This window comes from Drosophila sechellia, chromosome 2R (assembly GCF_004382195.2).
Source record: "Drosophila sechellia strain sech25 chromosome 2R, ASM438219v1, whole genome shotgun sequence".
Taxonomy (NCBI): Eukaryota; Metazoa; Arthropoda; class Insecta; order Diptera; family Drosophilidae; genus Drosophila; species Drosophila sechellia.
Window position 1 is genome coordinate 4,978,376 of NC_045950.1, and position 16,096 is coordinate 4,994,471.

The 16,096-nt window shown below is 45.6% G+C and overlaps 4 protein-coding genes across 6 annotated transcripts; 2 read left to right on the top strand and 2 right to left on the bottom strand.

Annotated features, from left to right (window-relative positions):
• Positions 1 to 281: 281 nt before the first annotated feature.
• LOC6608226 (protein germ cell-less) lies at positions 282 to 5,087 on the top strand. Its single transcript, XM_002032934.2, has 4 exons — positions 282 to 495; positions 2,697 to 2,853; positions 2,908 to 3,855; positions 3,925 to 5,087. Exons 2-4 carry the CDS (start codon positions 2,720 to 2,722, stop codon positions 4,550 to 4,552), a joined length of 1,710 nt encoding a protein of 569 aa, XP_002032970.1. The 5' UTR covers positions 282 to 495; positions 2,697 to 2,719; the 3' UTR covers positions 4,553 to 5,087.
• LOC6608227 lies at positions 5,076 to 5,665 on the bottom strand. Its single transcript, XM_002032935.2, has one exon. It carries the CDS (start codon positions 5,637 to 5,639, stop codon positions 5,094 to 5,096), a length of 546 nt encoding a protein of 181 aa, XP_002032971.2. The 5' UTR covers positions 5,640 to 5,665; the 3' UTR covers positions 5,076 to 5,093.
• On the bottom strand, positions 5,586 to 10,037 carry LOC6608228 (protein EFR3 homolog cmp44E). 3 transcript variants are annotated; one of them, XM_002032936.2, is made up of 9 exons: positions 9,953 to 10,037; positions 8,759 to 8,963; positions 8,548 to 8,701; positions 8,243 to 8,488; positions 8,005 to 8,046; positions 7,764 to 7,894; positions 6,834 to 7,697; positions 6,149 to 6,773; positions 5,586 to 5,961 (listed from the first exon to the last, which is right to left on the bottom strand). In XM_002032936.2, exons 1-9 carry the CDS (start codon positions 10,035 to 10,037, stop codon positions 5,809 to 5,811), a joined length of 2,505 nt encoding a protein of 834 aa, XP_002032972.1. In that variant the 3' UTR covers positions 5,586 to 5,808. The 3 variants fall into 3 exon arrangements, with proteins under 3 accessions (XP_002032972.1, XP_032572631.1, XP_032572630.1); XM_032716740.1 differs by lacking the exon at positions 9,953 to 10,037 and adding an exon at positions 9,385 to 9,517 and having other exon boundaries at positions 5,809 to 5,961; XM_032716739.1 differs by lacking the exon at positions 8,005 to 8,046 and having other exon boundaries at positions 5,809 to 5,961.
• Positions 10,038 to 11,928: 1,891 nt separating this feature from the next.
• On the top strand, positions 11,929 to 13,911 carry LOC6608230. Its single transcript, XM_032716741.1, is given in 2 exon segments — positions 11,929 to 12,534; positions 12,609 to 13,911. A coding segment is annotated over 1 exon segment (204 nt). The 5' UTR covers positions 11,929 to 12,534; positions 12,609 to 13,546; the 3' UTR covers positions 13,751 to 13,911.
• The last annotated feature ends 2,185 nt before the right edge of the window (positions 13,912 to 16,096 follow it).

Here is a 16,096-nt window from a genome sequence, read left to right on the forward strand (position 1 = left end):
ACACGAAGAGATCTAAGCTCAATTATTTCTAAATATTCATAGTTTATATGTTATGTGATATGTTTTTATTACTATTATTCGAGTTAATACCTATTTTTAAATTTACTTCGAAAGGAAACTTTTACTTTAAGGTGGCAACTCAAGATAGGCTTGTGCTTCGACATCGTAAAGTAAATATGAATTTTAAAATGTGCGGTAAGTGTGACCGGTGCGAACGCTGAAGCGCCTATCAGCAAACATCGATAGCAGCGATGAAATCAAAATGCTTGCCTTGCTATCGTAGGGTGGCCATAACTAATAGATTTGGAGAGCCAACTGCAGCAAAACAGAGATAAAATTGACAGTGAACGGAATTGAAATGGCTTAAACCGCATGCCTAATCAGACTCGCGTAGAATTTTAGTCCGTGTTTATTTTATTTATTGAAACGAAGCCAGTGAACGTGGAGAGCAATTGCTGTTATATAAAAGCACGGCACTGTAACTGCATTTTTACAGTAAGTTTCGTTTATCAGTTCCCCTTTGTGTACCTTGTTTCCTTCAGTTTTGCGTCGTTCGTTAGCGCGCTCTCTCTCTCTATCTCTTTAGTACGTATCCATCCCACCCCTTCTCTGTTTTTCCCAAATACGTCACCCACCGAATTCACTTTTGTTTGCTATTTATAGCTTCGGATTAACTGCACTTCACAGCCAGGAACATGGGGATAAAAAAAAAGAAACAGTTGCTGGTCTAGTGGTCCGTTTTTCATATCTCTATATCGACAAACGCGCGTTATCAGGGCCAAACAACAGGCAATCGTAAATAGTGCGAATAAACACGCTTTTTGCGTTGTCAATCAGCTGATTTTGCATCCATAAATAAAGGAGCGCTGCTTGTGGCCCTATCTGTAGGTTAAACACACTTATTAACCTGCTACAAACACCTATCTCCGATTTCGGACGTCCCAAATTTTCTAGCCGCGGTGGCTCAGTCGTCTAAGGCAACTGGAATTCCCTACGAAATCCCGTGCGCGAGTTCGAGTTCGAGTCTCCGCCCATGCTTGTTGGCTTTTTTCGACGATCATCCACGTTATTTAGCCGTTAACTCCTTGGGCAACATTAATTTTTTTTGTCATTTTACATGTGTAAAAAAAAGAGAATCTTAGATGTGTACAAAAAAAAAAAACAGTTTAATACTCAAAAGTGGACCAATCCTCCTTTAAAAATGTTTGCAGTGGGTCTTCAAAGAGAATGTCATATGCTTATGTTTTAATAAACTTAAACTTCCGGACGATACATTTCAAAGGCAAACCTTTACCACGTCAGTAGATTAAATCTGTCAAGCGTGAAAACTTGTTATTAAGTTGATTTTGAACATGTTTTAAAATCGTTTGGAAATGCACCTAATCTTACCACCATCGAAACAAAAGCTTCAGTGCATTGCAAATGTTTTAGTAGAGCCCAACAAATTAAAAATAGTACATGATAAAAATATGTTTATGTTTTCCCTACACTTTCCTTTAATTTCTTAACTACGACTTGTGGAAACTCGGGTTATACTTGGAGGTCCGGCTTTGTTTGGTGGTCTTGGTCCACCCCCTTTTGTTTGTTTCTCTCTCAATCTTCAATTCTCTCTGGCTTCAAGTGGTGACGTAATTTAAAGCGCTGCAATCGTCTTGTTTTGGTCTTATAAGAAATACACGCTTTGGAAACCGGTTTGAAACACTTTACTCTTGTTTTCGGAACTGCGCCACACCAAAACCAACCTTTCTCCACCAGGGCAAAATCATCATCATCATTATTTTAGGCTCAGTCTGCGTCCGAATAGATAACCATAGTCTGAGACTGTCCGGTCGTCCATATCAATGAGATCCAATGAGGTGACGAAAGCGTCCCCTTGATTGTTTATGGGCAGCAAATACACATATGTATATACGTGTAGTATCATCCCAACGCGGCCTTGACATGGTTACATCAGTTCGTCCAGTTCCAGCATTTGGCGGCAAAGCATAAACACAACATATACGCGCATGGAATCGAGCTCGTTTGATCTCATTCTAATTATAGAGTCCCGCCCCTTCAAAATTGCCCAAAAATGTTTGCGCTACAGTGCGGTTCAGGTCGTTAAAATCGCTTTGAACGGATGCTTCTCTGATTCTTACTAGATTATGTATTCCATGCACACAATCTTAATAGACTCTACAAATTCAATTGCCTGTTGTCGACCTTAATAAAATAAATGTTACCTTTATAAACACCTTTAAAAACTAAAATATTAAGACACATGACTCATAAAATCTAATAATTAATCTTGGGCTTATTGCGTACCAAATCAAAAAGACTAAGCTAGATATCAGTTTAGTTACTTGCAATCTACAAATGCATTTTAGTTTTCCGACCACCGTGTGTCTTGATTGCAACAGACGCATCGCAGTTCAGATATCTTATGACATCACCATTGTTTATGAATGGATGCGCTTTCCACTTGGTTTTAGGGCCTGTAAGGTCGCCCACACTAATGTTCGCCCACCCGGGAAAGGTTTCCCCGCCTTAACAGCGGCTGGCGTTACAGTTTGGCGGAACGAAACTGGGTCAACTGGTTCCATTAGGGGCACCATCAACACGCAATCTGTCAGATCGATAACATTACCTTATTTTATTGTAAACTTAATTTACGTAGAGAAAACTAAAAAAAAATGTATATATGTATATTGTTTCAGAGTAAGAATTCCTGCGCTCAGCCATGGGCCAAATCGTGGGATCCATGCATATGAACGTCGCTGAGGTGTTCAGCAATCGACGGAAGCGGAAGCGCAGCACTGATTCTTCTTTGGGGAAGGATGACCCGGCCCAGTTGGACACCACGCAGCCCAAAAAGTAAGTGGTTACCATTCTACGCCCAACCAGCACTCAATAACTTCATTTCCGCAGAAAAAAGCTTCTTACTACCACCCAGTACATATACAAGGCGCTCTTCAAGGAGGAAAAGAACTCGGATGTGGCTGTCATGGCTCTGGATAAGGTCTGGCACCTGCATAAGGTGTACCTGAGCCAGAGTCCTTACTTCTACACTATGTTCAATGGGACGTGGCGAGAGGCTCAGCAGAATTTCATTCAGATCACAATCCTGGACGACCGGATCACCGTGGCTAGCCTGGATGCTGTCTTTGGTTCCATGTATTCCGATGAGATCGAAATCGAGTCAGTTGATGTTATCTCGGTATTGGCCACAGCCACGTTGTTCCACTTAGACGGGATCATCGACAAGTGTGCCGAGGTAATGGTGGATAACATTAGTCCGGAGACAGCTATCCAGTACTATGAGGCCTCCTGCCAGTACGGTGTGGTCGGAGTCAAGAAGTCCACCTTTCAGTGGTTCCAAATCAATCTGCTAAGCATTTATAGTAAGCAACCAAACCTGCTTAGGCACATTTCCATTGAGCTGATGAGTGCCCTAACCGCAAGTCCCGATTTGTATGTGATGCAGACGGAGTTCTCGCTGTACACACTACTGCGCACGTGGATGTTCCTGCGACTGCATCCCGACTACGATCCAGAGGACCCGGTCCAGCGGGCGGAGGCGCTAAAGACGCAGGAGCTTTTGGTTAATGCCGGCGTGGAAACGCATGCGCCAAGCGGTGATGTCGTCCAGTGGACATACTTTACCAGCCGCACGGAGGAACGCTCGTTCTTGGCCACGCCCGAGGGGCAGCCTTATGTGAAGGTCTTTCAGAAGCTACGAACCCAGTACCTGACCAACCACTACATGGATCTAAAAATTATATACAATGACAATATTATACCCAAGGAGTGGCTGTATCGGCACATTTACAACCACTGGGATTCATTACTACGGATCGATCATGGGCAGGAGGATTGGTAAGTCTTCTGAAGCCTCTCCTAAAAATTATGTCATAAAAAACTTTAATTCTTTTTCTACATTTGCAGTAGTCCTCAGCAGCTGGACGATGAGCAGTTCTTTGAGAACTGCATGCGATGCGGACGTATGTTGCTTGAGCCTGGCTACCAGAAGTGGCGCTGGACGGGCTTCAACTTTGGCATGGATCTCATCCTAATAATGGACTCGCGCAGACTGAACATTCGTCGACACCATCGGCACGAGCACGAGCGAGTGCTTAGCCTGCAGACGAAACGCAAGTTCATGGTCCGCACCACGGTGACCTCGATAAACGCCCAGCGCCAGGCAGTCTTCACCCAAACGTCCGAAATCTGTTCTCTTAGCCTCGAAAAGAACGAGGAGGTGCCGCTCATGGTGTTAGACCCGAAGTTGGTGCATCCACTTCTCATTTCAATAAACATGCTGGTGGTAATGCCGCCGAATCAGAGTTTCAAGGAAGTGGTTCCGCTCAGCGAGGAGGCGACAACCTCGCTGTCCATACCCATTTCGGAGATCGGAGCAAACAGCGACAGACCGCTGTCCCCGTCCAGTGCTGATGATTCGGCCGTTTTCATTGGCGACTCTGAGCCTTCGACGCCATCCTCGCCCGCCCCACGGCCCAGAATCGCTTGGTCGGCTAGCGAAACGGGCGCCATCTGCGGACAACTGGCGTGCTGAGCACGATCGTAGGATCAGTCCACCAAACCAATACCAGTACCAGCACTACCACCATTTTTTGTTCATTTACCCGCAGCAGTTCGGGGTCGTTGTAGTTGTTTTGTAAATTCGTTTTTCGCCATCGCGATTAGCTACGGCTGATCAATCCATCTAGACGTTTGTACATTGAGTATAAGCATATCCGCAATCGTTTTGGAATGCGCAGATCTATATTTTTGTATATCGTTTACATCACTAGTATCATTGAATGACGAGTTACGTCATCTACTTAATTGGAGTAGACGCACGCTCTAGTGCCCTTGCACAATATCTAGGCGTTGCATATAGTTTGTAAATTCGGAATTAAAGATTAATTGTTATGTTTAAGTAACAAGAAAAAACGCAGCAAAGAAATTATGGTTTAAGCGTCTTCGAATCCTGCAAGTTCAACGCATGTAATTACTGTCCCTAACACATTTTTACTCGCTAAATGTACGCACAGTAACTATTACCTTGAGTGATCATTTATTAAAGATTACACTTAATTCAAATCGGATTTGATTTAGTTTTGTTTGTAGTCCAGGTCGAGAAGGTCCCTCACCACAGATTCCTGCCAAGACTTTAAAAAGTCCATCAACATCCACTGTGCCTGTGGTCGGCATTCTTCCCCAGCAGCGGTTTTTCGCAGTTTCTCCAGAACCCAGTTGACTTTTTTGCTCCGCGATCGATACGTGTAGTTAAATCTTCGCGCAGCAGCGATAAAGGGTTTTCTCTCCGACAGACTCATGCAATTCCACACCTTGCTGGCAATTAGAGTTACCCGACCCGAGGACAAGTGACCAAGGCAGTTGTTGGAACATTTTCGAAAGTGGGCCAGAAACTGAAAGAACGGGTTACGTCCATTGCAATCGTCGTTGTGCTTTAGCACCGCATGTCCACTGATTGACGTCGCCTTGGCGGCACGGTTGCAATGGGCCGACCTTACTCTATTCTTTTTTGCAGCACATCCCATTTTGGGAGAAATTTGAAAACATCTGAATAAGCTAGTCTGAAATTTACATACTTGTATACATATATGTATTTGTATAACAATTAATTCAAAGTACATATTCAGGGTCGTTTAACAATTGAATTGTTTGCATTTAACAACAGAAAATTTAATTAGATTTACCTAGTTCCATACTGACACCAAACAAATTCGCTTTCTCGGCTATAGATATACATGAATTAATTAGAGAATATTTGCCGGATATCGTTTACGTTTCGAGAAATATGGTTTAGTAGTAAAAGAGTTCCGGAAAGTTCGTCTCGTAAATGGGCTTCTCATTGCTGGCTTGCAACTGACTGGTCTTGGTGTCGCTTTGGGTGATCTGACGCTCCACGGCTAGCGAGTTGAAAAGCTCGTTAAGGCGGTTCTGGATGAGATCGTGCTGGAAATGAATGGAAACCATGACATTAATATTTTAACTAACTGCATTTGATATCAAGAGTTCCTTAAGAACGATTTTTTTTTTGTGCTGGAACACTAAAAGCACAAGCATTTCTATTCTATCTTGAAGCCGTGTCAGTTAGACACAGCATTTTCTTGTAAAGAAGAGATCGGATTTCTTCACTCACCTTAGGTTCTGTGCGTCTCATAAGGTCGTCAAACTCGCCCTCGCGGAAGGTGCGCACTATCTGCATCTGGCGCTCGCGTTGCTCCCGCTTAGCGGCTTCAGTTGGCTCCGCCAGAGCTCGCTTCATGGCGTCGAAGTTGAACTCCGGCGCAAGGAGCTTTTTGCACACTCCCGGCGAGCTGCTAACGCTGTCCACATCGCCGTTGTAGACCGTCAGATCCGCCGAGCTGTTGCGCTGCGTCAGCTGGTTGCTTACCGACTCCACCCAAGAGTGGCGGTGACCTGGGTGATCCGTCTGGTTAAGCGAGTACGGAGCACCAGTGTTGAGGCGTTGGGCGTCCATGCCCGCGTTCTGCAAGCACTCGCCCAGCGCCAACTTATCTATGGCCAAGTGCGGCAGCTGCAGATTGAAGGTCTTTCCGGCTAGCTTCTTGGGCTCGAGCAGTGGGGGAAGGAAATGGCTGGCCTCCTCGCGCCGTGCGTCCACTATCTTTTGAGCATACTCCAGAAGGTTGTTGATGCCACTAACACGCGAGATAAGCACCAGCAGGCCAATTGAGATGGCATGCAGACTACATTTATGCACGTTTCCCAGAGTGTCCACGGTGCAGGCTACCTGCTGGATTCTGCAGAAGGAGGAACAACACGATTAGAATGTTTTTTAGATACTACCAAAGCAATCTTACCCGAGGATAAACAGAAGAAACTCTTGCACGGTCTCGTTGCAGGACATTTCCACGATGAGTAGAGCAGCGGTATTAAAACTGGAGGTCAGGGCGTCAACACGATCCGACAATGCCATTGAGTCGATCAACGCCTGCATGATGTTGGCTCCGTATTTGTGCGTGAAAATTATGTCGGAGCGCGACGGCGGCTCTTGGGAGAGAGCCGGGTATGGCTTCACACTCACGCTGCTGAGCACTTGCTCGTTCTGATGACGATCTAGAAGGGCCTGCAATATCTGCATCACAACCATGCGCGTGGGATTGTGTGGAGCGCGTGCCATCTTGAGCAGCGGCTGCAGGAAGGAGGCAGGGAAAGCCTTTTCGAAGGAGACGGTGCTGTACTGAGTGCCAACCTTGAGCAGCGATTTAAGCAGAATGTTCTGCAACATTTGGTCGCCCTTGCTCTTCTTGGACAGGTCCGGCACGGTGTTCATGATGAACAGCATGATCTCGATCTTTTGATAGTCGGGATGATGGTTGGCAAATTCGCCTAGTGCGTTGATCAGCGCCTCCTGGTATTGTGACTCCTCTGGTGTAATCTCGCTGGTAGTGCTCACACTCGTCCGCAGGTGGGTCAGCAGGTTGTTGATGATGTCCAGGGCCGAGGGACCGACACTCTCTCCCGCTGCAATAGCTATAATCTTCGACAGAACGACGGCGAGCGAAGTGCGTGTTTTTGGAGAGGACTTGAAGTTGTTGTCCAGATGCTGCATCAGCGTCTCCACCACGGTATACGAGTACTGTGGCTGTATGGAGATCATCACGATGCGGAATGTGTGAATGGCAAATGTGTTGGGCACCCACAACTCGTGTCGGTCCAAGTGGCTGTAAATCAGAAAGGGTAAACCTCTGATTAGCAACGAGTTGCTATTCCTCGGGGGTGCTACTTACGTCAGCAGTGGCTTTAGCACACTGCGAATGTGTCCGAAGGAGGCGCGTCCCACCAGCTCACGGAGAACTTCCTCGGCCAAGGCCGGTGGCGTCACATTGGTGGCGTCCTCTACGGGCGTTAGATCCCCGGACTGCAGTGATAAAAAATGTGTTAGTATAGAGACCGAAACAGACGCTAAAGGTTACTAGTTAGAGTTTACTAATATGCTTATGTAATGGAACAGTTCGATTTGATCATTACCGCCAGTAAATTTTTCTTCACGAACATAACGTTTACACAAAACTGTTTGGTTTTTGTTGTGTGTTGGTTGTGTTGTGGTTGGTTTGGGTTTGGTTTGCATTAACAAAATACACGAAAACGAAATGCAAAATACATCGAAATTAGTACAATAATTGGCCAATAAGACAGGCAACTGGGATGGATGACTGTATCCATCGCCGAAGGGCTGGACAAGGCTCAAGACCCTGAGAATACACACCTGCATATTGAACAGCAGCGAGGGCACAATCTTCTCCATGTGCTCCGCCTCCCAGATGTTCTCCACAAGATCGTCGGACACTGTTTTCCGGATGACGCCCTGCAATCCCTTTATTCCAGCCAGACGCAGACTGTCACGCATGCTAGCCGCATCGCTGTGGCACATCGAAGAGAACTTCGAGATGAAGAAGTCGTATCGTCGATGGTAAGATGGTGTGTCCTCGTTGATGTTAGCGAACTTCACAAACTGCAAGGGCAGAGGAGTGAGTAGAGTAAAGTGAAGTGTTCCACCAAGTGAGGACTTACCGAATTGGTGGCCATTATCTTAAGGTTAGGGTTCGAGTCCTCCAAAAGCTTCTGAACCATCCGCAGGAAGGACTCTACAAACAAGTTGAGTGTGGTCTGGGCATGACAAGCCTGCAGCAGCAGGTCCATGGCCTCCATGGCAATTTCAGCTAGTCTAAACAAGAGCAACGATTAACAAGCTGATTACGTAGCGAGTTCTTAACCCACTTACTTATAGCGCTTTCGGTTAATATCCTTGGTGGCCTTTTGGTACAGGTACTCCCCAATCCGGTCCAGCTTGTCCGGCGAGCTCAGCGAGTAGAAGGTCAGCTTCTCCATGTTGGACTTGACTAGCCCGTCCTCCGGGTTAACCGGGAAGATGTTATCGACCAAGCGCTTGTAGCGCGGCCTGAGCGCTGAGCAGCATCCGCAGCAGCCTAGAAGAGCGCAGGGAAAAGCACAGCGATTAGAGGGATTGGGCAGACAGACGTGGATGCAGCGGTAGGTGAACATGGCGCCACCGCTCCGCTGGAGAGAGTGATGGTGGTGGAGGCGATAGTGGTGGTGTGAAAACCGACTCGGGTCGACTGGGTGCGACCACCATTTTCCGCTTAATCTTATCGCGATAATTGCCCCAGTGGACTATAGTTTTGCTGTTTGAATGATTGGACGGCTCATCGCTCGTAGGTTGATGGCTTCCGCCGCACGACTTCCGCGCTGCCCCACAGAGCACCACCCAACTCCATCGATTTGTCGGTGTCGTCATTCCTCCTGGCCAATTGGCTGGTTGCGAGGTCATCTGGCTCAATGGCCCGTGGCACGCCAAGGCGATGATACCTGAGCCCGCCAACAGCTTACCAGGCATTTTGGCGTCGCGATTCGCTTCTCGGGGTCTTTATCGCGGCATTAGATAATAAAACGCGGCGATAAAAGAGCACAGCGCGACTTTTCTTTTGTTTTCCTTTCGTGGATGAGACACTCTCGGCCGACCTATCGATAGGCAAGTGGTATGACCGTGCGATTAGTGCAGGCAAATACTGTGTAGAGTGCGGTGTAAGAACACTGCCATACTGTAAAGTGATAATTGTAATCGCAAACTTGAAAACTATGCCCACTGTGCGGGGTTAGAATTTGCTATTTGAATTTCACTTTAAATGATGCCATATCTAACACAATCGTCAAAAACCGTTTTTTTTTTTTATAATATATTAGCTTATAATGTTCGTTTATTTACTATTAATTAATAGTTAAATAGTTATAATAGTTAAAAAGTTATATATAAACTACATTGACTAAAAACCGTAGTCAACCTTAAAACTATTATAACATTTAAAATTTCTTACATGATTGCATTAAATCTTATTTATATATATTTCTATAAATATTGTTACTTTTAGAAAGAATCTGCTTCATCATATGTACTTACAACTGGGATCCGTGCACTTTTGCACGAAGCTGTCGAAGAACTCAGGCAGTTCCGGTGGCTCGAAGCAGCAGCGAATCAAGGCCATGTCGGGATGCCAATATCAGGGATTCAATCAGCCCGCTCCGCCCAGGACGTTGACCATGAACTTTGGGTATTTTTAGCGCGAAACTTTGTGCCTCCGCACAGGTTGTTGTTTCTCCGGGTCAGCTGATGGCGCGACTAACGGGACGAAAGCTCGGATTCACTGGCCATGGAGCTTTTTATGCCCATTGTGGCCAGCTTATATCACAGGGGTCTTCACTTTTTGGCCTGGCCAAATGATGCCATTCGCACATTTTTGGAATGACACGCGGCTATGAATATTAATTCCGGTAATAAGTTCGTTTTATCCTACGTTTACTACTGTTACTAGGGAAAGGCAACCGACTTGGCAAACTATAACTGATGGATGAAGCCTACAAATTCGAGATAAATAGAACACAAACCGCACGCAGCGAGAACAACAAACAGAATGGAAAATGTGCTTGGTGAAAATGTGTTTTTCGCACTAAAGCTCCGCGCACTTTTCGGGTTTCCTCCGCGAAGCTCCCCAGAGGCCTAAAGGCAAAGCTCAGGGGATAAGTCGAGCTTTCCGCCTCCCGTTTTTCATTCATAAAATGCGTTTTTGTGCGGGCTGAAAAGGGGGAGTCCTAAAATTCTTCGGCCTTCGCCACGTTTACCGTTATGGGCGCACAATTAAGCACTCCAAAACGAATTGCTAAACGAACTCTTGACAATTCACAAAGAGTGCACCGAAAGAAGTGGCAAATGATTACCCTTAACTTTTAACAATTTATCCTAAACTTATTTTAAAAGTAACAAATTCTATTCACTGACTGGAGAAAGGATGTATACAATTTTGCAAACTTATGATTTTTCAGCTTATTAAGAATTTCCTTTAATGTAATGTAATTTAAAAGTCACACATTTTCCCACTGTGTATATTCAAAGAGCGCTTCACACGCCAGTATCGTGGGTTGACAACTTTATTAAAGCGAAATGGGTTCCTTCGATTTGGCAGGGGGTTACGGGTTGGGGGGTCGATGTGGACGTGCTTTATAGTTTCTTGACCGACGATGACGATCGATGATTTATTTGTATGTGCTGCTTATTTCTCTGACTTTTTGATTAATTACTGTGATATTCAAATATTCAAGTGTGTGACTGTAAAAGCGCAAAGGGTGATAATGTAAATACAGAGGTGCTTCAAGAAGTAGAACCAGCTGTCACAGGGTTTTATACCATTTTTAAGTGTGCTGTATTGAATCAAAAGTTAATGTAAGGGAATACATTTTTTTTAATTTTAAGGTAGTGTAAATACGCCGCTTGCGAATAAATCTTAGTTAGGAATTTGTATTCAAGTTATGGTAATATAATTTAGTTGGAAGGAGTCGTGTAGAAGCACTGAATTTTGTTGAGATGATGTTTTAGTGCTAAGCTATGAACATATTTCACGCTTTGTTTACCTTTGTGGCCAGGGATTAGCGCCTGCCCGGTTGTATCTAGAAGATGAATTAATTAGTGCTCGGCTATAATGACTAGTGATTGATGAGTGGGAGGGGCCCAGCGGTGCGAAGGGGGTGCGGAGATGGGCAGCTGCCAGAGGGTCACCGAACAGAACAGAACAGAAGCCAGTGGAAACTGGTCGACAGTCGGAACAGGCAGGAACATCATTTTCATATTGGCCAGCGCGTAGGAAAACATCCCAAGAATGTTTGGGCGATCTGGTTTCACTTGTTTTCGAGTGAGTACTCGAACCTTGATTTGATTCATATTCGCGAAACGAAAGACTCCAGAACACGAACTTGCTCTCGAGCGCTCTCCGCAAACACCGGCTACTTGTTGCTGCGCCACTTGTTAGCCCGATTTAAGCTCGCTCTCTTCCTCGTTCTCTTTCTCTTTCCGAGCTTTGGCAGCGATCTTGGCCGAAACGCTGGCTCTGGGCTTCAGTCGGCTCTTAGACGTACTCGCGATCACTTGGGCCGGAGAAAGTTCGCGGTTCAGCTGTGGGAACAATCGAAACTGCGTCGCGTTCGCAATTAGCAGCTATAAATATTTACAAAAGTCCATAAATACAAACGAACTGGCCATCGCCCATCTGCCACAGAGGATATATCGTTCGATCCTCCCTGCCAATACCATATAAAGCCAAACCACCAACGACCATCGGCACGTCCATTCAACCGTTCGGCGAAGCCCACGCAAAACGACACAAAATCTCAAACACAAATCGTGATAAATTTTCGCTAAATTGCGCAAACGTTTTTCGACTAATTAAAATTTGACGTGCATACCAAAACTCCAACTTCGAAACTTCGAAAGCCCCAAAAGCGAGAAATATAAATTGCAAACAAGCGAATTTCCGCGACGACACTTGGCAAGTGAAATAATGAAATAAAAATAACAAAAAGTAGGGGAACAAAGCCGCAGCAACGAACCCACATCAAACACAAAATAAACGTAATTAGAACTGCGCAAATTACTTAGAACTGCAAAAACATTTGTTCTCCCCCACACTAACGCACGAGGAATGCTGTTTTGAGGTGAGTCGACGATCGATTTGTACAGTAAAACCGCCCTAAAACCGCCAGCTAACGCCGTAGTTGCTTCTGCCCAGATAACCCACTGAAACCGAATCGGAACTCCGGACTATCCATACTAAACCCCCATCTTCCGCGATACTCTTGAATAATTCAGCCTCGGATCGCAATCGCGATCGCAATCGCCGTATCGATCTGCAGTGGGCTTTACGACCCCCGAATGTGTCCCAGTTACACACTTATGTGGGTGGGTGTGTGTGACTGTTCCATATCCGTATATAGAATAGAGTCGGCCAACGCATTAGCGCCGATTGTGAGTCAGAGGCACGGCTATAGTGCTGATTCTGATTGATCCGCTCAACCTTTCGCCCTATCTGGTTAATTGGAAGTCGTTTTGGTGGGGTTCAGTTGAGCGGAGAAGAAGCTCTTTTCGCCGTCTACTTTCTATCGTTATTTCTGGGAAACATTAACCCAAACATTAACAAATACACTTAACCACCCAACCTACGGCGTGTTCTTTGAATGGGGATGCAAATTAATAACCAATAGCCAGCGAGCCAATTCTGTTGTTAATAAAAACTCGACCGACTCCGCAAATGCGAGCGTCTTTATTGTTTTGGGCGGAAATAGAATTCTGAAGGCAAACATTTTTCAACGATGACTGACTGCCTAGTTGAGTGAAAGTTTTCGCGTTTTCGAAACGATTCTCGTTGGAAATCTGCCTGCTCTCAGCAATCTATATATTGGTTCTTACGAATTAGCATTGCAAATGCGGAATTTACATTAGCTGCGGCTTAATGCGACTAGGAATTTTATATTTATGGCTGTTGTGTGGCTTTTTGGCCAAATATCCATAAGTAATTGGCCAGCTTCGGCACATTTGAATTCAGGTTCAAAGCCATTCGTTATTCATTAGGAAATGGGAATCGAAAACCTTATCGCCAGGGAGTTAGTGCTCATTTCGATCTCGTCTCGAAGCCGATATATTCTACAGTTCCAGAGATAAGCCGAAAAAATGGACCCCAAGAAAACGTTAACCTGGTTTTTCAGCCTGCCATCGGTGCGCTACGCGCAGATCTTTATCGTGATGGCGTTTGATCTGCTGACCCTGTCCAATCTGTATCCGAAGCACTCGAGCTATATTGCGCGTCCATTCCTACTCTGGCAGGATAACCAGTAGGAGGACGAACGTAGCCTGGACTCAACTCTGCAATTCTAACTAATATAAATTTTTTACCGTGCGTGGGAGACGTTTTATTGCCCCCAAAGATTTTTGACCAGACACCAACCTTGAGCTTCAATGCCAATGCCAGGCCCATGACGTCACTTGTATCTGCTTGCCTCTTGCTGGTAAAATATACTGAATATTTTGTACATACATCTACATGTATATCAGTGTGTCTCTGTAGGTGCCTTGGTAAACACCTCGTTCTCGTTTTGTTAGCTGCAGCTCAGGACGCCGACTGCCTGTGAGCCTCTTCAAATGCCCGACCAAATTAACCCGACTCCTCATTAAAGGCCGAAAATTCGAAAGTTTCGACCGTCCTCGTCGTCTGCAAATAAACGTCAATTTAAACGAAGCCCCCGATCGGTAGGAACGCCGCATTCAGGGTGGGGGGTTCAGTTGGGGGTTTTAAAAAAAATTGAAAATTCTCAAAAGCCGCTTTTGTTGATGTGGCCAAAAAAGGTCTACAGCCTTGCCTTGTATGCAGTCCTACGGCCCGTTTCATTTTCGTTTTTGGGAGTTGCGTTGCCGCCGTATTATCTTGTTTTCGGTTTCAGCTCTCCGATATTTTGGCCCGCTGTTTTCTGCTGCCGTTTTTGGTGTGCATGCGTCAAGGATGATTTGTATTTGTGCACAAGGCGATGCCAGAGCATTTCGTATCTCGATTTTCTGTACTTAATTTGTATTCGATTTCGACGGTGACCCGGCCCGGGAGCTTCCTGCTTCGAGCCAGTGTCCATGTCCGTGTCCGGCTTTTAACACGTACACCTACGACGCGTCGCGGTTTCAGTAATTAGTCACCGAGATCAAAGCCCGTCCGCCGCCACCAGGCAGTTCATTCTCGGAACTAATGCAACTGTTTGCTTAGCACCAACAAGCACAGCTTGGTTCTTAGATAAGTCCGTGAGTGTACACCGTTTGCCTAGACACCCAAGTCTTTAGCAGGGTAATTAATGTGAGTTATAGTGGTAATACATTCGAGCCCAATCATCGACTTACCTAGTTTTTCCCATTTGGGTCCGTCTTTATACGAAACTTTGAGCTGAAACTTCAGGCAATGTCAATAACAAACTCGATAAGAGTTAGTTCGCCCATATTTCTATGTATCATGAATGAGAAGATACAGAACAAGTAGATCGTGGGTGTTCGCTGCTTGTGCTGAAGAATTCGCGCTGATTTACATTCATAGAATTTAAGTATGTAGGAAATTTGTCTAATTAAATGGGTTGATGAGTGGGTGAGTAGGTTCTACAGTTACCACGAATAAAACTCGGACCGTAAGCTGATTTATATCATTCCAAGCGCATATATCAAGTGCCAGCTGAGTCGAGAATTGTATTTGGCCACACATATTCCCCCCCAAATCGTTGTAGGTAGTCAGTTGGTCTCTATATCCCACTCCCTGGTGACCTTACGCGATCGATTGGAAGTGCGAAGAGCTCTTCGCAACTCGCCGCACATTCACTTTGGCATCGTGCAGCTTTAATTGCCCATGGGGGTTCAACAGCCAAATAACAGCCGGGCGAAATTCACAAAATGGCTTCAAAATCAATGTCTGTCAATGGCTGTGGCGCAATCGGCCTGAAAGCGCCGTCGATCGCAGATTGTTTAACTGTTGACTTAAGCGGCAGTGTTAACAAATTATTTGACTTGGTCGCATTCGATTTAAGAGCCCAAACATCGCCACCTGGCATTGGGGCTCCGCGCCGGAAGTTGGACAGCGGGAATCAAATCAAACCAAACCAATTGAAATTAAGTCGGATCAGATCGGACGGAACGGTATTTGGCATACGACACTTCATAGATCGCTGCGGAAGTACTTACCTCTCAATTGGGTACATTGTTGCCCCTAGCCGCAAATCAGCGGCGTTTGACACGCTCGTTTGGCTTAATTTCGGTTCCTCGGGGCTTAGAGTTCACAAGCTGACCTTTCTGGGGGATATCAGGTGTCGCCGGGCCACAAAGCAGGTGCAACTCGACGCCCTGGGAAACAGGTAAGCGGCCACTCTGGGAAGCTGGAGGATCCCCAAGCCGAATGTATTTCGGGGCTCTGCTCTTTTGAGGTTCGGGATGGCTGTCAATGAAGTCATTAAGTTGATGTATTGGCCGATAGTTTCGGCCTGGTTCGCTCTGTTTGGGGCGCTTTCATCTGCGAGCCAATTACGAAATTCTAAGAATCGGATCGCCCCCAAGACGTGGGCCGTTTATCATGATATCATTTGGCATCGGTTGGAGCGACACTGCTACATGCACATAAATTAGATGTAAAACAGGGCAATAAAAACCGAATCGATTATGGCCGAAATGTTAATGGGACGCAATTTGGTCTATGACTTGTCG